General features: G+C 39.4%; 3 protein-coding genes across 3 annotated transcripts; all 3 read right to left on the bottom strand.

The window, feature by feature from the left end:
• Positions 1-392: 392 nt before the first annotated feature.
• On the bottom strand, positions 393-3,307 carry LOC311502430 (diamine acetyltransferase 1-like). The gene is made up of 6 exons (XM_084564645.1): positions 1,970-3,307; positions 1,809-1,860; positions 1,592-1,672; positions 1,408-1,509; positions 1,225-1,265; positions 393-1,114 (listed from the first exon to the last, which is right to left on the bottom strand). Exons 1-6 carry the CDS (start codon positions 2,033-2,035, stop codon positions 947-949), a joined length of 510 nt encoding a protein of 169 aa, XP_084420771.1. The 5' UTR covers positions 2,036-3,307; the 3' UTR covers positions 393-946.
• Positions 3,308-3,445: 138 nt separating this feature from the next.
• Positions 3,446-7,853, bottom strand: prdx4 (peroxiredoxin 4). The gene is made up of 7 exons (XM_084564644.1): positions 7,555-7,853; positions 5,675-5,792; positions 5,474-5,590; positions 5,206-5,328; positions 4,814-4,944; positions 4,630-4,664; positions 3,446-3,572 (listed from the first exon to the last, which is right to left on the bottom strand). The coding sequence occupies exons 1-7, from the start codon at positions 7,754-7,756 to the stop codon at positions 3,522-3,524; spliced, it is 777 nt and encodes a 258-aa protein (XP_084420770.1). The 5' UTR covers positions 7,757-7,853; the 3' UTR covers positions 3,446-3,521.
• Positions 7,854-13,032: 5,179 nt separating this feature from the next.
• Positions 13,033-20,921, bottom strand: pdha1a (pyruvate dehydrogenase E1 subunit alpha 1a). The gene is made up of 11 exons (XM_084565188.1): positions 20,786-20,921; positions 19,764-19,832; positions 19,499-19,672; positions 19,135-19,261; positions 18,482-18,573; positions 18,045-18,137; positions 17,533-17,688; positions 17,243-17,314; positions 17,090-17,157; positions 16,720-16,828; positions 13,033-15,096 (listed from the first exon to the last, which is right to left on the bottom strand). Exons 1-11 carry the CDS (start codon positions 20,831-20,833, stop codon positions 14,932-14,934), a joined length of 1,173 nt encoding a protein of 390 aa, XP_084421314.1. The 5' UTR covers positions 20,834-20,921; the 3' UTR covers positions 13,033-14,931.
• Between the last annotated feature and the right edge of the window lie 70 nt (positions 20,922-20,991).

Here is a 20,991-nt window from a genome sequence, read left to right as displayed (position 1 = left end):
TCATTTGTTCCACAATGGGGAAATTGACTTTATTGTGCTTTAAATTTAAGAAGGAATTTAATTGTATTTAAGTGACACTTCACAGACTGCATTGTGATTACTGGCCTAACATTATGTAAACAGACCCAACACTAAAACTCCATTTACATGTTGATAAGTAATAATAATCCAGTAATGTACTATTATCACTATACATTACAGGACCCATTTAGCTACTATTGATACTTTGAGAGTATTTTATTTTATTTTATTTATTTATTTATTTATTCATTTATTTATTCATCCACAGCCCAAAGGTCAGTGGCAAAGGGTTGTGAAAGAAAAAGGGACTAAAAACTGGACTAAAATGTACAGAATACACTTGCCAAAACATTAGGTACACTGGTTAAAACAAAGGCATTCTAATACAACATTGCTGCATGAAGGATATGGTTTTTAGCATTTGTTTCACATAACTAGGAGAGAGCTGCTGACTTGACATCATTTTGGAGGCTGTGCTTTGTGGTGGTATTAAATTGTATACTACCTTTCCTATGCTGTTTCAGCTTAAACTGAACATTATAAGAGTCATAAAGGGGATTTAGTGCAGGACTGTTATATTACAATGCATTTGTTTCACTAGTTTACCTAATGAACTGGCAAGTGGGTGTATGTTTGTGAATCTTTTATTTTTTTTTCCTTTTCCAGCACTGTAAAAAGCAACAAAGGATTACACATTACAAGTTATTACAAAGTTATTCTTGAATCTCAGTGTTCATTCACTGAACAGCGGAAGTCAGCCTAAATTTCAGCATTTCAGACGACTTAAAAGTAGTACACTTTATTATCATCAAACGTAACATTTAAGTGGTGAATGCATTTATTAAGATCGTGGGAAATCCCTGATGAACAGAACATGATTACTGCTATTACCAACTGTCAGTACAAGTCAATGAGAACTATTTATTTATTTGGCAGACATTTTGAGCAGCTCCGCCTTTTCGATCTCAAAAAGACGCCAGCCTTCCTCGAAGGAGAGATCAGCTGCTCCTCTTCTCTTGTAGAACTCAATAGACTTCTTGTTATTCTCTGCTACGATGAAATGCATGCTGCTGCAGCGAGTCTTCACTGCCGTCTAGAAAGATAGAAAGAAAAGTATATATTAATATAAGGACATATAAGGCATTGAATAAAGTTAAGGTGCATCTGTTATAAAGAAAAGCTTTAAGTACACTGACACAGTACCTCACTCAGAACCTTCAGGATTTTTGATCCAATGCCAAGACCTGAAAGATTAAATGTACAGAGAGCAATTAAAGCAGGTCATGACAATCTATGTAAAGCGCCCCACCGTGTTGCAAAACCGCTTCTCTGTAACTTATTAACTTTTAACACAGTGGCATAAAAAGCACTTGTCAACAACCTTACCACGGAACTCTTGCATGACATAAAAGTCTTCCAAATAGAGAAGCTTTCCAATCCAAGGGTCATATGTGAAGTAGTACATGGCAAACGCAATCACAGTGTACCCTGAAAGTAAACATCATGAGTCAGCGTCGAATTCCGATAAGTAATAGGTGTGAGTCACTGTAAGTATTAAACAGATCTTTACCGTCTGAGCTCTGCTCTTTCGGGACTTCAGCAACCAAGCAATGGTAGAATGGATGTTCCCCAAAGCCATCTTCAAGTAGATCTAAAAGTGGGAGACTGACTTTTAAAGACTTTGACATTGACTTTTATTTTTGAAAGATTAAAAGTATTTTCTCAAAACTCAGGTAAATACATGTTTAATAGCATAGTTCAGTGTAGATTAAACTAAACTGCGGCACCTTTCTCGGTCAGCATCACCTTCTCCTCCATCTCTTCAAATTTAGCAAGTTCCTAAATGGTACAAAGTAAAAAAGGCATTGTATTAAGCTTTTAATTGGAAGTATGATTAATAATCAGAGGTAATAAATTAGTAAGTATGAGACTTTAACATCTGGCTTACCTTTATGAGTCGCAGGATATCGGGGACATCCTTTGGTTCAGCTGTCCGTAATATAAAATTGGCCATTTTCTCCTTTTACTCTTTTTTCCTTTCCTTACTAATCCTCTGAATGTGAACAAAAGCAAAATTTGTTTCTTCATCCGCTCCTCAGGAGTTCACCCCCCGACAAAAATTTGGAAACCAGCCTATACTGAAGTGCATTGGCTATGTCAAAGAATGGTATGGCAGTTTCAGAAAGATCTCTTTTATGTATTTCTGGAGGAGGCAGACCTGTTTGTTAATCTATAAATGGACAACCAGCTTTTTACATCCTGTTTCCCTTCCTCCTTATCTCCTTATCTTTGTGTTCATCAGGTACTCCATTTGAATGTTGTTAAAGAGGTAAACATTAACCAGACCACATGACCGAGGCACATATCTGTTGAGTAAAAAAATAACCAACAGCTCAATTGTTTACATACAAATGCAGCTTTTAACATTAAATCGATTGAACTGTTTTTGAGTTGGTCACATTTGCTTCTCCTATGCAACAGACACAAACTGGCTGAGATTTATTGATCTGTACACATTAGTGTACCTAATGTTTTGCCCAGTTATGTTAATGATTTGTGCCTCCAAAAAAGTAGTAAACAAAGGGAATGATCTGGAACATCGCAGGTTATCTAAAGCCTGATACAAGTAACTGATGTGGTAACTTAACTGAGTTTGGCTGACTTGGTTTTAAATATTCCCCCCTAAACATGAACTTTTATGATTTTGCAAGCATTGCATCAGTATCAGTTACAAGGCCAAGCTCCACAAGGTGGGCTGAATATTAATCACATTCTTGTCCAAATGGTTGCTTCATTAGTGCTGAAGTGCTAAGTTAATCCTAACATTTTGCCGAATGTGTGTCCAAATAAGTGCAACTGTACTCCAAGTGCATACTGCTTTTCTCATAGGTAACAAAACAATAAAATCTCTTCCAGTCCTCGGTCAGCTACACATTACCAACTTCCGCATGGGTGTGGTATTTGACACACATTTTCCTCTTTTATTATACATCATAAAAGACTAATGATTGCTTACATGGAAAACGGAAATATAAATATGCACCTTTTTGCATTCCCATTGCAAACATATTTCATTCTTTGAGTAAACACTTTATCTGTCCTGACTTAATATAAAGCTCAAAGCCTGCAGCCAGTTTCTAACACAAACCGCAAAAATAAATCTTGCGTTAATCACACATTTATAATCTTGTGAATTCAAAAGATATGAGAGAGCAAATATTGTTGCACGTCTGGTGGTAATTACACACTTACGTCTCTTTCTCCCCCGATCTTCGTAATCAGTTATTTCGAGAGAGCATCTGGTAGTCACTGGGTGTGTTCACACCAACAATTCCCAGTGATTTGCAGCCCTGTGCTGCATTAAGCTCTGCCGTGTCACACAGTCACTCGGCCAAGTGAGTTTAAAAGAAGACACAGACAGCAGTTTATGAAAACACATTTTATTTGAACTTTCTGTAAGCGCTGGATTTCACGGAATGGGAAAACAGAAACACAGATCATCAGTTCAGTTTATCAAAATACTTCAGCTTGCCTGAAGGGTCGGGAATAATCTGTGGGAGAGAATTTATCAAAATTAGTGCACAGTCAGCAATTTTGAATATGCACATCCTGATAACTAGCCATTAAGCTATCAAGTGTATCCCAACTAATAATAATAATAATAAAACAAAACATTTAGATATTTTCTTTTGTAAATTTTTGGGGTTTTTTTGAACAACAATCTTTACCGTGTGATTTTTCAGTCATTTTTGTTGTATCCATCCATTAAAGCAGTTTATAACTTTGCGGGACATCGCAACAACGTAACCTACGCACGTAGCCCACACCGGAGCGAGCCATTTATACTTGTGCGGTCATCAGTCTGGCTCGCTCTGTAAAAATACCACTCAAACACTAGTCGGCACTGTGTCTTTTTGCCAGTCGGGAACATTTCTGTGTCTACTTCCTGCTTTACTTTCCACTTTTTTCACCTAACACGAGTTACACAAATGTTTGTATCTCGAAACCTCCTCAGTTAACCTTTCTTTGATGTGTTCCATCTTTATTGATCCAAAACAATCAATTTGAAAATTGCAGAGATGGAGAAGCAGCTGGAAATAATAAAGCGGAAACATGCTACTACCAAGTGGACAAATCACAGCTCTTGTGTTCTGCGTAGCCACTGCGCGTAGTTGCATTTCTTGGGAGTTGCACATCAGCTGCGGCGGTAGGGTCTGCGTTGTCGCCTTAGACTCTGCATCAACTTAATGCAGAAGTATAATCCGCCTATAAGAGCCAAGTTTCTTGTTCTATTTCCAAGAAAGGAGAGCCCCACAAAATAATCCCCACCTTCGTCGACTTCATTTTATCTCTTTTTGTGTATTTTCGCAATAAATAGAATAATGAACTTACTACCAGCGTTTTTTTCCACATGGAGAACGAATTAGAGGAGATGCTGACTTGCACAGTTAAATTCTGCATTTTACCATGTGTCTACTGCTTACATGCTCAAGACTGTCATGTAACACATGACAGCCAAAACGATGCAAAAATGCTTGTCTGGAAGGAGAATGTTTGAAAACTAAAGCTTATTAGTAGCGCATCCAAATCCCTCACAATCATACTTACTGTGTCACTGCCTGGCTTCCATCCTGCTGGACACACTGTAAAACAAATGACATATTTCCAGTTAGCACAAAAACAGGTCAAAGAATCCACCGGAAACCTCACATTTGTGTCAAGTCTTCATTGCAATTGAAAAAAAATATGACTGAGTTGCGGCTTTTATTATGAATTGCATTTCTCCCTGTACCTTCTCCGTGTTTGTCTGTGTACTGGAAGGCCTGGACCAGCCGAAGCGTCTCATCCACAGATCTTCCCACAGGGAGATCATTCATGGTGATCTGCCTCAGGACGCCTTTGTCATCAATAATGAAGAGACCTCTGAAAAAGACACGCGTAAGTGAGATCAGAGCATGGGCTTACTGTTGGGTGCTTCCTGTTAACGTCTCCATGGCTGCTGAATGAAACACGTTTCATAACTTTATAAAGCATCAAATGTGATTTGAGCTTTCACGCCTGCTCCTATACTTGATCAGCTTTAGCTACGTCCAGTGACAGTGTTATATAAGAAGGCAAGTTTCTTTAAGTCGATATGTCTGTACAATCTTGATAATGGCCATTAATGTAAATGTGAAACCTCACCTCAATGTGTGTCCCTGATCCTCCAGGTAGACTCCATAGTCTTTTGAAATCTGGTGAGTGACGTCAGACAACAGAGGGATTTTCATTTGTCCAAGTCCACCTTGCTTCCTGGGGGTGTTGATCCTGTTAAAGATTAAAAAAAAAAAAAAAAAAGCATACGGGTAAAGAAAACAACAACAGCGTCTGGATGTCTGCTATCATTATGTCTGGACTGCAGTCATTAAAGTCTGATAGCATTGTGTGGATGTAATAAAGAAGCCAATTTTACCAGGCCAAGTGGGTGAACTGGGAGTCCACTGAGCAGGCGACGACTTCTGTATTGATGGCACGGAACTCATGCACACGATCGCTGAATGCAATGATCTCAGTAGGGCAGACAAATGTGCTGAAAAAGAAACATTAAGAATACACTCTTTGGTGATCATTGTGAAGTGATTATGGAAGGTGAGATAGATCAGGTGATACTTACAAGTCCAGGGGATAGAAGAAGAAAACAAGGTATTTGCCTCTGTAGTCTGACAACTTCAGCTCCTTGAATTCACTGTTGATGACAGCTGTTCCTTCCCAGTGTGGTGCAGGCTTTGAGACTTTAAGTAGAAAGAAAGATACATGGTTTGATGAAACCAGGAGTTTTTTTCTCCATTACTGGAATTCAAAAATACTCATGATGTGCATTTTGTTTCAAATGACTAAGTGTCACGTATGTATTTCAGCGAAATTATGGGAGGAAGAAATAAACATGCTGATCTGTCACCCACATAAGTCCTGTAACCTTGTGCCTTTTACTGATCATTATTTCATACTACATGATACACGTCTTGCTCTTATGACTCCTGCTGCTCTATTCCTGTGTCTGTTTGTCTCTCCTGAACGTATTACATGATCTCCATTACAATAGCTACATTCAGATCAGAGCAAAGACCACTGAAAATACTACAATTAAAAGTCCTGCATTTAAAAACTTAGTAAAGTAAGTTTAATGAAAGGATTAATACTGCATTAAAGTGCATGTTGCATTTAACTGCTGTGGGTTGAACTAATTTCAAGTACTTGTATGGACACTTGAATGCATTCACGTGAATGGAGATTACATTATAAGTTATTGTAACATTTTCCCCACAGGAATGTCGCCACAGACACCCAGCTGATAATAATGCAAATACATAAATTGTGAAATACTTTTAACAGGCTCAGTGACAATTGTGTTAATTCAACCAAGAAAATCTGACACACTTTTATCAGATAGTCCAATTAAAAGAAGCATGCATTTCACTGGATAGGGTTCTATTCATTCATCTTCTGTAACTGCTTGTCCTGTGAAGGGTCACAGGGGGGTGCTGCAGCCTATCCCAGCTGTCATCGGGCGTGAGGCGGGGTACACCCTGGCAGACAACCATTCACACTCACATGCACACCTACTGTCTTTGGACAGTGGGAGGAAGCCAGAGTACCCGGGGAGAACCCACGCAGACACAGGGAGAACGTGCAAACTCATGAACATGATGTGAGGCATCAGTGCTAACCACCACTCCACTGTGCCGCCCGACTACGAAAATTCTTAATCTGAAAAGTTACTGCTAATTTAAGGTGTCAGACAGATGTAGTGCAGTAATAAGGGACAATGTTTGACTTCTGGGAGTGGTTTATAAAGCTGTATTAAAATGGAAAAACTGAAGTAAGGTGCAAGTCCCTCAAATTTAAATGCAAGTGTCCGACTTGAGCACATGTACTTAGTTACACTCCACCACAGCAAACCTACTGTATACTCTTAATGCAACAGACAGAGCCAGTGACTTATGGTGCACAAATACTGCAAACTTGGCGTAAAGTCTAAAAACCAGAGAGGCCATATGGCAGAGGAACACCTGTGGTAGTGAACAGGGACAGAAGTCATAGGTAAAGAATAACTCAAGCACTGGCAGCATATTTAAAGACCACATACTTAATCATATGCGTATAATACACGATGCTTTTGATTGTTTTCAGGAGTTGCTTAGCTAAAGCCCAAACAGGATAAGGTGTTGGTGCCGTGCCATAGTCGTGTCAGTGGGGCGGAGATAGACATGCAATCCAATGAACTTCATAGAATGACGTGTCCTTTAAAATCATCTGACTTGAAATTAGGCATGGAGAAAGTATAATATATAAAAAAAAAATATCACAATTAAACGACAAGGCTCAACCAATCAAACGATAGGCTGCAGACAGTGACATGGTGTTTTTGTTGCACTGACAGCAGCTGAAACTCCAGAAGGAGGAAGTCGGGAGGATCGAAATCTGTGCGCGCTGCTTTTTAGGAATGCAAATACATTTAGGCACCGCCACTTAAGAATCTTAAGAGAAACTCACTCTTTGCTTTGCTGAGGTGCAAGGAATGGTCTGATACGGGCACACGGGAAGCCTCTCCAGGATAGACGTGTCCTCCCGCGTAATTGTGACACTGGGAGTTTTTCACTTCCTCTGCAGATGTGACCGTGGTGAGGAGGAGCAGAGCGCTGCAAAGCGCACAGAAGAGCTCCTTCTTTAAGTTAGTGTGGAAAAGGGACTCCATTATGCTGAGCCTCTGAGAGCACGTAGCTTCTGGCGATGCGTTGCAGGCTGTCAGCAGCAGGATGAAGCCTCCTTCCTATCCTTCTTCTTCTTCCTTCAGGTTTTCCAGCAGTTGGCGTCCTTATTGTTTCATTACCGCCATCTTCTGGGGATAATTAGCTCACGGTGTTCGCCATCTTTCCAGATTCTTCCTTTTACCAAGTCCCTAATTCAAGCAGTGAATAAGTAACATAAAATAAATAAAAATGATAATGTAATATCAGCTTCTGCTTTGGATGCATTAAACATATTATTTCTCTTGTAGGGCATTTCGTCCCCTCCTTTCTTACATGAAAGAAAGAAAGGAAAAGAAATTCTGCTATCCATGCATTTTACTATTCTTCTTGGAACTTCCTTGGAGACACTAACTTCTTCATGTTGTTCTAAGTCAACAGCTTAAATAGAGAGGTGCACCATCAGGTGAATGTTTGGGAGCAACCGAAGAACAGGGACCCCCTGACAACCAGTCATATTGGCAAAATTTGCTATTACAGCTATAAATCCTTAAACTCTTATGCAGGTGCAATGCACCTACGGAATCTAAAAACGTCTCATCTCTCTGATATTTATGCAGCCTCCATCACGGTAAGTAAGCTAACCATAAAGTTAAATTGCAAGTTGCTGTTTTGCACTACATGAAGATACTGCCTTCTGACTTTTTAATGATAGATTTTTAAACAGTGTACAGTAGAATGTATAATGGATGTTCATGTGTATTTAAGTCCAAACACGCAGTAATACAGTGAACCATTCAAGTTGCAAATCTGCAATTTATTGTATACACCCTTAATGGATTCACCTCATTATGTTTGTACTTAAATTATAATAGTTATATAGAAGTACCGTCCTCTTGAATCCACTGGCATACAGGTTATCTCAGGAATATGTGTTCGGCCATTATACTGCTTTTAAATATGTTGTGTTTATTGCACTTTGATTTGAAGTTTCAGAATTTTCTATTTTGTCTAAATATGAAGTATACAATAGCTGCCAAAAATATGTTGTTAGCTGCAGTTTGAATAAATGGAATAACTAAAAGTATGACTGAGAGAAGAACTTTCTCTCAGTAAGATTAGTTCTGTTACTAAAGCAGGACATACATGGAATCCAGGAGCATTCTGTTTTTGTTTGATTCAATCATAAACATTTTCAAAGCAAAATACAGACTTTTTGAAAATAAACATTTGGATATCATCTTAACTACTGATTGGAATGGCCGAATGAAATCACATTAACCACAGTTTAATAGTTTGAATCACACATATATTGCTACTTAAGCTCTCTTACAAACAATCCTGTCATGGTTGCCATGTTGTACAGTATCTGTACAACAATGGGAGCTACCAGACAACAATTTCACTAGTTAAGTTAGTGGGAATTATCCAAGCTTGTCAATTTTTTTATCTATTTAGTCCAAGCTCTACGCTGTGGTGTGCTGGAGAGGCAGCGCTAAGAAGAAGGGAACCTTGCGGCTAGACAAACTGATACATAAGGCAGACTTGCAACACCATGCAGAAATGATATAATAATAGATATATAATAACAGATATATTGCACATATTAGGAGTGCTCGTTGTGGAGCCTAACAGCAGCAGGAAGGAAAGACCTTCTGTATCTTTCCTTCACACATTGAGGGTGAAGCAGTCTGTCACTGAAGCTGCTCCTCAGTCCTGTCAGGTCACCGTGCAGGGGGTGGGACTCATTGTCCAGCATGGAGGACAGTTTAGCCAGAACTCTCCTGTCACCCACCTCCCTCACTGAGTCCAAGGGGCAGCCCAGGACAGAGCTGGACTTCCTGATGATCTTATCCAGCTTCTTCCTCTCCCTCTCTGTGATGCCACTGCTCCAGCAGACCACTCCGTACAGGATGGCTGATACCACTACAGAGTCATAGAAGGTCTTCAGGAGTGCCCCTTTCACTCCAAAAGACCTCAGTCTCCTCAGAAGGTACAGCCTGCTCTGTCCCTTCCTATAGAGTGCATCAGTGTGGTGAGACCAGTCCAGTTTGGTGTTGAGGTGAACACCCAAGTACTTATAAGAGTCCACTTACTCAATGCCCATTCCCTGGATGTTCACTGGTGAGGGGAGGGCAGAACGGCGTCTACGAAAGTCCACCACCACCTCCTTGGTTTTCCCCGCGTTGATAAGGAGGTGGTTTCGCTGACACCAGTCCACAAAGTTCCCCGTCAGTCCTCTGTAGTCTGCGTCATCATCGTCTCTGATGAGGCCGACAATCGCAGAGTCATCAGAGAACATGTTTGATGATTTGTTTTTTTTCCCATCTTTTTCAGAAAAATCATTATGAAATAGTTCACAAGCAAAAACAAGTTTGAGTACTTTCAGTAAGATCAGCGAGTGACTGGCAGGTTCAGGTCCGGTAGTTACTAAAGCAGGACATGGAATCCAGGAGCATTCTCTTTTTATTTGATTCTTTCATAAACATTTTCAAAACAAAACACTGAATTTTTGAACATGAACAATTGTACATCATCTCTACTACTGATTGGAATGACTGAATGAACTGATATCAGCCACAGTTTAATAGTTTGAATTACACACGCTGCACAAATTACTATTACAAACAATCCTGCCATGGTTGCCCATTGTTGTACAGCATCTGTACAACAATGGGTACTACTGGACAACCATTTCACTGGTTAAGTCAGTGGCAGTTATTGAAGCTTGTCTATTTTTGTCTGTATTTATTGTATTTTAAATAAAAACTGCTCCACGCACATTTTTAGACTAGTAGAAAATTAAAGGATGTACATAAGACAAAGACCATTTGGATCAAGTTGCAGAAAAGTCTATTTAGATTATTTGAATAGGTATAATTATAAATGTAAAGTAAATCAGGAGTACATCTGATGAAGCATTTACTGAGTTAACTGACAACAGTCAAGGCTGTGAAGACACAAGTTTTCTCTAGACACAAATGTGATTCTTTGTTAATTATTGATGTACGAGGAGTCATGTGTAGTTAAGTTGCGTATTTCTTCATTTACCATTGTCTTTATTTATCTTTATTACCAGAGATTCCGGTGCGTATGGAAACTTCCAGGGTTGGAGTGATAATCTGAGGTTTGTACAGGTCTAGCCTCCAGTTCTGGAGCAGCAGTACAGATCCATTAGAAACAGTAGCTGTTAAAATATTCTACTGCACCCCAGATGACTTATTTATTTGCATTCAGAGTGCAACACTGAGATCAGATCTGGAGACGCATTTGGAGACGCACGTTAATGCCAGGTCTAAACACACTAAAGCGAGCCACTTGCGATCGGATAGTCCAGATCAGATCTTAATGGAAGGTCTGAATAGGCCTAAAGAGATGTTTCTTTTCTCTGTTTTCACATTGATTCAAGACGGCTTCAGTTGGAAAGGGGAATTATAAACAGGCAATATATCTCATACGGTCACTAATTGAAATGCCAATAAAAATACAACTTTACTGGGATTAATATGAGTTTGTAAAGGGCTGAATCAATGAGGCTCACTAACATTGAATTCACTTTAGACAAAACATTACTAGGACTCTTGCTGGTTGCTTAGAAAGTATTTCCTCCAAGTCTATCAAATACTTTTTGCTATAAGCAGAAGGATGAGGATGGGCCCACTAGGATATCAGGACCTCATGCCCCCCTCATGAAGTTTGTTTCTGATTGTATGGTCAGAGACATTCACACCAGTGGCCTGCTGGAGGTCATTTTGCAGGCCTCTGGCAGTGTTCAGTGTGTTGTATTGACGAGGATCCTTTAATGTCCTTTAATTCGCATATTAAGCAAGTAACCAGGACTGCCTTCTTTCACCTGCGTAATATCATCAAAATTAGGAACATCCTGTCTCAGAGTGATGCTGAAAAACTAGTTCATGCATTAGTGTTGTCCAGACTGGATTACTGTAATTCATTACTGTCTGGCTGTCCAAATAGCTCTTTAAAAAGCCTCCAGTTGATTCAAAATGCCGCAGCAAGAGCATTGACAGGAATTAGAAAGAGAGATCATATTACTCCAGTTTTAGCTTCTCTTCATTGGCTCCCTTTAAAATCGAGAATAGAATTTAAAATCCTCCTCGGTCTCAAAGTGCAGGCCTACTTGTGGTTCCTAGAATTTCAAAAAGTAGAATGGGAGGTAGAGTTTTCAGCTATCAGGCTCCTCTCCTGTGGAACCAGCTCCAAATTTGGGTTCAGGAGGCAGACTCCCTCTCTACTTTTAAAGGTCAGGCTTAAGACTTTCCTTTTTGATCAAGCTTATAATTAGGGCTGGACTGAACCATCCCTTAGTTATGCTGCTATAGGCCTAGGCTGCTGGGGGACGATGCACTGAGCTCCTGTCCACTTCTCTCTTCTCTCTCGCACCAAGCTCCTATCCTCCACTTTCTTTTCTCTGGCACTGAGCTCTTGTCCTCTAATTTCTTATCTAATTCCTTCTCTAGTCATGCAATTCTGTGCTACTACTGTATGTGTGTCCCTCTCTCCCCTTCCCTCCCTACCTCCATCTTCTTGTGAGTGTCTCTGGCCTGGAGTTGTGTGTTTCTGACCTGTGGAGCTCCATTTGTTGTCGTGGTCTCATCAGCCTGCCCAGTCTTCATGGCCTCCTGCAGTTATCCACTCCTACCTGAACGAACAATTCTCCAACCTGCCTATGATACCTCTTATATTCTCAAACTGTCATGTAACATCATCAGCTGTATGTTGTATTTGTATCACCAACTGATTCTACATGTACACTTAAGTCAGGTGTATGTATCTATGACAGATGTATGTTTATCTCATTCCTCCTATTCTCAGTCACCTTATGGGATGATCTCCTCTTTTTCTGTTTGTATGGGAATGAGTTTCTCACCTGAAAACAAATAAGTTAAAAAATCTCCTTTTGTTTGGAACATTTGAAAGAATTATATGACTGATGAAATAAAAGCTCATCTGCTCTGTCATCACCTTATTGCACATAAAAGGGACGATGCAGAATAATAAAAGAACCAACTCCTTTGACTTGTCTGGCATAAAATTTGCTTTCAAAATATAAGCTGTAACTTTAAATTGTCAGAACAGACTCAAAACGACACCGATGGAAAACGACTGGTGACCAACACAAGACTTAGAGGTGCAAGAAGGGGAAAGGATGCTCTCTTGAAAATGAATGAAAATGGCCTATTGTTTTCACTACGCAATACTGAAAAAGTAATATGCATTGCTACTAACCCCATCATCTGTTCATTCAAAGACAAGTACACAAATACACTACTTCACATTCTTTTTTATTTCAATGGCTGACACATAAAACCAGTGATTCTATGGATGTTTCCATCACCTGCCACCCCAAATGTAACAGTTTGCTACCACAAATACTCATAAGGTACAGCTGTTTCCAGGTGTACAAAGAGATGATAACATCTTAAAGTCCGTTTTGACTACATACTTCCCACGTTACTGAGAAAAGGCTTCATCCTCCTGGTCCCCCTTACAAATGATGCAAGTTTTGTTGTGTTTATGGACTTAGCTGAAAATGTCAATGTTCTTTCTGCTAACTGTGCATGTTAAAATAAATAAGGGGTGACTGTAGATATTTTTTTCCATCTCAATAATATGTTGAAGCAGTAAAAGAAAAAACAAACTAAAATAAAAAATCCTCTAGATAAGTTTTAAGTGTGCCATCGCAGATGTGTTAGAATTTCAATATAAACCTGTGGCACATAAAGCTACCGATGCACTGGTAGCTGAACCAATAGAAATGAACTCTCTTAGATTTGGAAAATTAAAGTTTATAGTGAAACTCAATGGATAAATGCACTTAAATGATATAAGCTATTAAATTGATCTTTACCGCTGCTGCACACAGTAGTTCAGCTCTTACTCTGAATTTTAAAATGATAGTCAAAAGAAGAATCGGAGCCTCACCGAGTCATTGTAAGTGAGCTGATCACGAAACTCAAATAAGAACCTGAGTATCTGCAAAACTAATATAAAGACACCCGCTAAGCTTGGAGATAGCTTGACACAAACACGGCACATTGATCTTCCAAACAACACGAGTCAGGCACTTGTTTCGTTTGGCAAGATACACCTAAATATTTCAAATCTTTCCCTTACTTAGACCATATTCAGAGAAAACAGTGTTTTTCCCTGCTGCCTTTTCTGGTGTCTGTTTAACAAGAGGTTAATATAGAAAAAGACAAGAACTGGTTAACTTAAAATGTCTTTATCATGTACACTTCTTGTACAGAGTGCAAAACCATTTTTATAGGTCAGACAGTCTTTCTGAGAAGAATGGGGTCAAATGGGGTTCACATTATCGCACCTCAAAAACAACCAGAGATAAACATCAAACAAGCAAATACCAAATCGATATAGGGGCCAAATTTACAAATCACGGAGGTTATAAGATACTAAGTGCTTCAATTTAGGTAAATAAATAGCTTCAGAAATTTATAGAGGTTCACAAGTATTCATTTAGAATTTCTAGGCTGAATTACTTAGGCCAATTTTAATAACTAAATATATAAATGTTGTAAATTTGGCTTATAGATATAAAACTAAGTAGAAATAAATATGGGTAATAATTTAACCAGGTTGACGAGAAAGGCTGGATTGAACACTTGATGATTTACTTACTTACTTGTTAACACGCTGCACTGTAGCAAGATGGTGGAGGCTGCCTTCAAATTGTAACAATACTTAAGAGGACCACTGTGTAGGATTTAGTAGCACCTACTGATGAGGTCGAAGATTGCACCCAACTGCATCGGCCTATATTACCCCTGAAAACATAGGGGTAATATGGGCACATGTACTAATTTCCCACCCTGCTAATAAATCCTTATAAATCCTACAACCTGGACATTTAAAAGTAGTAAAATGCTATTTTGAAGATAGGAAAATGAGTCCTGAAATCTTAAACTGTTTCTGTAAGGACTAGAAGTTAGAATAAACATTTAGTGTTTTGACTAGTTTAACTCAGATCATCTTTGAGAATATGACCCCTACTGTCAAAATGTAAGTTACTTGCTGATGCTTAAAGCTCTGGGAATGAGACACTAGTTTAAAGAACATAATGTGATGTGTGCGAATAAGCGAGGGCTGGGAGGGTTTTTATATTGTAGAGGGGATGAGGTGGTTCAACAAAGGAATGACAAAAACTTCAGCTAACAGACTTCAGCTTGGCCCACGGGTGTGTGCCGCGCACCTCCAAGGGTGGATTGTTGTGAAAGATGTGGTTGCACAATTCTTCCAGCGGGGGTTCAGGGTCTGTGGTGGCAAACTGAGCAGCATCTTCAATTTCCTTCCTCACCTCCACGTCAATCTCCTTCAGAACACAGGTTAAGACAAAATTACAGTCATTTGATATACATACTGTTCAACTCCACAACCGAGCAAATTTGTTATGCAGGTGCTACCAAATTAAACATACACTCACTTGCCAGTTCATTAGGTACATTAGTGAAGACTAATGCATTCTAATATAACAATCCTGCACTAAACCATAGCTTCATGATGATTATGGTATTCAGCATTTCCATTTGGAGTTCTCACAGCTTGTTCCCGACATATCAACCGGGCAGAACTTTTTTCTTGTGTGGTGTCCAGCTACTATTCTGCAATTGGTCAGAAATTGGAAGTGGCCCTGGTTAATGCAGGAAACAGAAATGCTAGCGGCCACTCTGTGAGCTCCCAGATGCTAATATTCGCAGCGTGACCGCTAATCTTTACTGGGTAGGGATCAGCATGCTGAATGAATGGCTGGCTGACATCCGAAAATAAGAAAAGTGCCTCTCATTGTAGTCTGCCGCATCTCCCACAATGCTTAGAGTGTGTGAGGTTTGTTGCATTGGGAGGGCCTTAGGAGGACTTCCCCGGATTTCGGCACTTGACTTTCTCGTGAAGTATAAATTACCTGGCCAGAAAACTTTTTTTCTTGTTCTTGCAGCTCTAGGAGCAAGAACAAATTTCTCGCTTCTCGCCGGGTATGTAACAAGCTTAGCAGTCATAAAGGAGGATTTAGTACAGGGCTGTTGAATTAGAATGCAGTCATTTTCACTTGTGTACCTAATGGACTGGCATGTGAGTGTACATCAAATCAATACATCCAACAGTGAAAATAGATTTTTTTTTAATCAAAGGATCTTGAATACCGATGAAATTATACATACAGTACACAAAACATACAACAGAGATGTTGTATGTTTTGCCTTCAAATGGTGTTGTGTCTACTTAGTTCACAAGTAAGTTAATATATTGCAATTTTAGCCATATAGTTTTCTTCATAATTTTATATATCTGAAGACAATGCTGATGTTCCCAGTTTCCTCATCCTATACTCCTACATTTCCTACAATAAGTTAGCCTGTCATTAGTTTGCCAAACTACCTCTTTTATAGATGCCTAGCAGTGGGGTTTTCATGAATTAAGAATGATGTTACCAAAACTTCACATAATGTGACCACCAATCATTAGTTCTATTTGAAGGGAGCATTTTTAATTTTTCACTTCAAATGGGAACAAAAGCGTTTTCAAAATGCAGTTGAAAGAGTGCAAGCGGCTGTAACTTATTATCTACAGTTATTTGTGGTGCTGGGGTTGCATGGTTGAATGAGACAAATACTAAAACCAGTCAGACATGCACTCTCCGGTATTTAAATAAAAAAATGTCCCTTTGTATGACAACTAAAACAACATTTGTTACTTTGAGAGAGGACCTACGGCAAAAACGGAACGTTTTTCAGCTACTGCCTCAAAATTGTTTCATTCCTCACTCACAAGTACATCCAAACCATGTTGTGTGACAAAACAATCTTGAGGATGCCATGAAGTATTTAGTAGATTTAGAATTTTAAATTAAAAAATATAACAAATGGCTAAGGATGGCACAGAAATGGTGAGTTCTAACTTGCAGTATTTCTTAATTTTGCAAACTGGAAATATTTGCTACCTTGAGCTCCTCCACGCTGGCCATGTTGTTGCTGAGCATGCGGTCCTTCAGCATGGAGATGGGGTCACTCTTACTGCGGACCTCCTGGATCTCCTCACGTGTGCGGTAGCTAAAAGAGCAGAGATTGGTGCAAGGGTGTTGTAGGGATGCGCGAATATAATCATTTTTCTATAGTTGACACTATGTGAAAATCTTGATTACCAGCATTATATTACTTTTGCAAGGTCACTACAGAGGGAAGGAGAGTACACAAAGACTACAGTGGAACAGCAGCAGAAGCAGGGGGCAGCGGGACAGTGAGGACTTGTCAGTTACAGCAGAGACTTGAACTGAAATAAATTCAGATTTACAAAGAACAGTAATCATTTACCTGACACCAGGATCACTCATACTGTGGCCATGATAGCGGTAGGTCTGAAGTTCCATGAGAATGGGACCCTGATAAAATGGATGACATAAATTACTTGATGAGAAAATGGCAATCCAGATTTCCTGCTTACTGTAATCCAGTGATTTAACTCACCTTTCCAGATCTGCAGTGATCAGCCGCAAATCTGGTTGCTTCCCGCACGCACAGGATATCCATTCCATCCACCTGGACACAAAAAGCAAATTTAAATGAAATGTGCTGCTTTTTTAGAAGGATTACACTAATTTATACTAAACTGATCATGAAGACAATTCAGAATGAAGACAACAGCACTCACTGACAAAATTTCTATCTAGTTTCAACAAGAACTGCTGCCTCACACTCAAGAACTTCTTCCTAAAGTCGGTCTTATAAGTGGGGAAACAGGTTTAATGACACCGTACCCTGAGGCCAGGAATGAATTCTCCTCTCTTGAAGTAGTCCGTGCTGGCTGCAGCTCGCTCCACTGAAGTACCCATGCCATATCTGTTGTTCTCACAGATAAAGATGAGTGGCAACTTCCAAAGAGCTGCCATATTGTAGGTTTCAAAGATCTGACCCTGTGAAACACACCAAGGATTGTCAGTGAAGGTTCTCAGTCATCCAGGTCATGATATATCCACAAAAGGTTTAGAGAAGTCAGTTCCTATTTAAACCTCAAACTTCCCACCAGTCCCCTAGAACCTAGAGCTACTCGGATGAGTGGTGAAACATCTTCTCAAAAAACTCTACAAATCCAGTTGCCTTTTCTAAACCTTTTTTGGATACACCAAGGATTCATCTTGTTTAATGTGGCAAAAAATGAAGGCAAATTTTATTTTATTTTAGCTTTTTGAAGAACCTGTTGGGTATATCAAGCCAAGCAGGTCTTACTTTAAAATCAAGACAAGTATTGCCAAGGATTTTTTTGACATACCTGGTTGGCTGCACCATCACCATAGAGACAGACACACAGCTCGTTGTTGCCCTGATATTTGCAGGCTAGTGCCACACCAGCACCCAGGGGAACCTGAGGAAAACAGGTTGATACAGATACCAGACATTATTTCTGTACATGACGGAAGTGTCATGCAGAACCACCTGGCTGGATACTTTTTTTTTTGTAAATCAATCTTTTTTCTATGCCCTAGCTTTTTTTGCTTATCTTAATCTTCTTTAGTTTGCTTGTAAAACCAATTACAGTTAGACAAAAACTGACAATATTAGATTCATGAAATGTGAGTCAAACCTCTTCAACTTCATTATAACCTCTTTCTTAAACAGATGAAATGTCTATAGCATAAGTTCAGAGGCCATAAACACAGAATAAAGGACTAGTTCACTAATTTGGCCTCAAACACTTTGGGCACATACCTGCGCTCCAACAATTCCATTTCCTCCGTAGAAATTCTTACAGTACATGTGCATAGAGCCTCCTTTGCCCTTCGCAATGCCTCCTCTTCTGCCTACATATAAGAAACAAGAACGTGCAGATAAATAATAAGCTTGTATGAAAGAAAGTCAAAGTCAATTATGGTTGCAAAACTAGGTGTTCCGGGTTTCACCATTAGTACAGGTTGACCTGCTTTAACCAGATCATGTCGGTCTCTCTCCTTGTCCTCAGAGCTTAAACTGCTCTGGAGACTAGAGATAAATATCTGTTCATAAAGACTTTTTTTCTTAACCTCTCAGTACCAGCATGACTGTGTTGAGAGTTTAGTCTCCCACTTGTCTACAGTCAGAGCTCAGCCTTATTTCACTGTTTATTCTTTGTTTTCAGTTAGTGCTGTGTCACGCCACTGCTGTAAACTGAACCTTTCCTGCTGTTGTTGCTTGGTGAATCCCGTCAATTATCCAATGAATGACTGTGACGAAGTTATAGGAAATATGTTTATCACAGTCAACAGAGCTTCATTAGAGTCAGAAACTGCTTTACCTTCATGTGTGGCGCAGTGTAAAACCCTACCAGCACAACTAACCCCAGCATAAAAAAGAAAACCTGAAACCTCTTAGGTCTGGATACTCACCAGTGAGCTCTGCCATGATTTCCTTCACAGTCCCACCCCTGGTGTAAGTGTATCCGTGGGCACGATATGCAGTGATCAAGTGGTCTGTCAGATTAATCGCGGCTTCAATACCAACAGCACAGGCTTCCTGTGAAGAGAAAACAAATAGTCTGACATGTCCATGGGCCTACATGTGTGAATATCATCTTTATTTTGGAGTAAAAGATACAGGTTTGATATATTTATTATTCAATATTTAAAGTATTTTAACAGACTCTGCTCAGTGGCAAATCATTACTATGACACTGATACACAATACTAACACACTAAAACTAACACAATATTTTCATCGCACAGAACAGTAAAAAATTAAAAAATAGTTGACCTGGCCATCATACAAGTGGCAGAATCCTCTGATAATCTTCTGCTTATACAGCTGATCTGCCTTCAGCTCCATACGCCTCATGGTCTGCATGGTGCGGTAGTACTGCAGGCCCTCATCCCGAGTCATAACTACTTGAGTGGCGGGGGCCTCGTCCAGTTTGAAGACGTCACTTTTCTAGATGTGAAAGAAACACCCACAGTAACTAACAAACTGACAAACACACTGATCATTTTAAAAGAGATACAACATAGTGTTTGAATTTCACCTTTATTTCAAAGGTAGCCTGGGTCGTAAAGTCAGAATACCTGCGCCCTGATACGACTGCTGCAGCTCCCTGATGTAGGAGAGAAGAAAACACACATAAGAAAGTTTTCAAATCTGCATAGGTTTTAAATTTTTCAATTCAGCTATCAATAGGACACCTGGATTTCCGTCCTAACATCAAGATAATACTTATTTTAATATTACAAAAATTCTACAAAGAATCTGAATCAGAATCACTTTATTGTCATTGTACAGAATACAACGAAATTGAGGTAGCAGTTCTCCACATTCAGTACGATTTAAAAGTGCTGTAGCTATAAAAGTTAAAAAACTATTTATTATTTGACAAAATAAACCATGGTTATTATACATTACTAAATGTGGGATAACATTTAAATATTCCTAAATGTTCAATTTCAAGACTTTGTATTGACTACTGTCTTAGAGTCAAATATATAAAAATATTGATTTATATCAGGAATTATCAGAACAATGAGAACAATTTAACAATAAGAGTCTGAAAGATATTTGATGGCATCTCTCAGTGCTATAACTGTTTTAGGTAGGAATCATTCATTAAGTAGGCTTAGTCTAGTATCACAAATGTTTGAAAAAGTCTTTCTTAGGGAAATAATGTCATCCTGTTTAGTAGGGAAATCATCCGGCTTAATTTAAGTAATGCAAACATGCCTGTGCTAGCTAGTTTTCTAATCATAATCATGGCAGCTGTCGGTTTTCAATAAACAGCAACCACAGTGAAAACACAGCACCGAATTATAATGACAGCTAGTGTTAAATTAGTAAAACTCGGGGTCTCTACTGGCCAAAACATTGAAGCTATAGCACAGAACTCAGGTTAGAAAGCAGACTTGAGCTGCGTTAGCCAAACAAGCTACCCTTCGGCCTCGCAAGGTCAGAAAGGCGCTAACAGTTTTGTGTTAGGTAAACATTTGAGGTTTGGGACAGAGGTTGTGGCGCAGAGCTTAGCTAAGATCGCCCATAACGTAAAATGTGTGTACTTACATTTCTCTGAGCGCAAGCTCTCAGCACATTAGAGATATTGGTCAGCATCTTGCCTAAGTCGCCCACCACAGTCCCTGCACAGCACGGATCCGTCCTTCTGTCAGCCTCTGTCCTTCCGGCTCCGCTCTTTCTTCTTCTCTGATTTCAATTACAGCAGCGAAGCCGCCGACGCTGCCGCTGCTGCCACCGCCTCTTCTCTGTCTATG

Source organism: Chelon labrosus (assembly GCF_963514085.1).
Source record: "Chelon labrosus genome assembly, chromosome: 17".
NCBI classification, from domain to species: Eukaryota; Metazoa; Chordata; class Actinopteri; order Mugiliformes; family Mugilidae; genus Chelon; species Chelon labrosus.
This window is presented reverse-complemented; position numbering and strand designations above follow the sequence as displayed.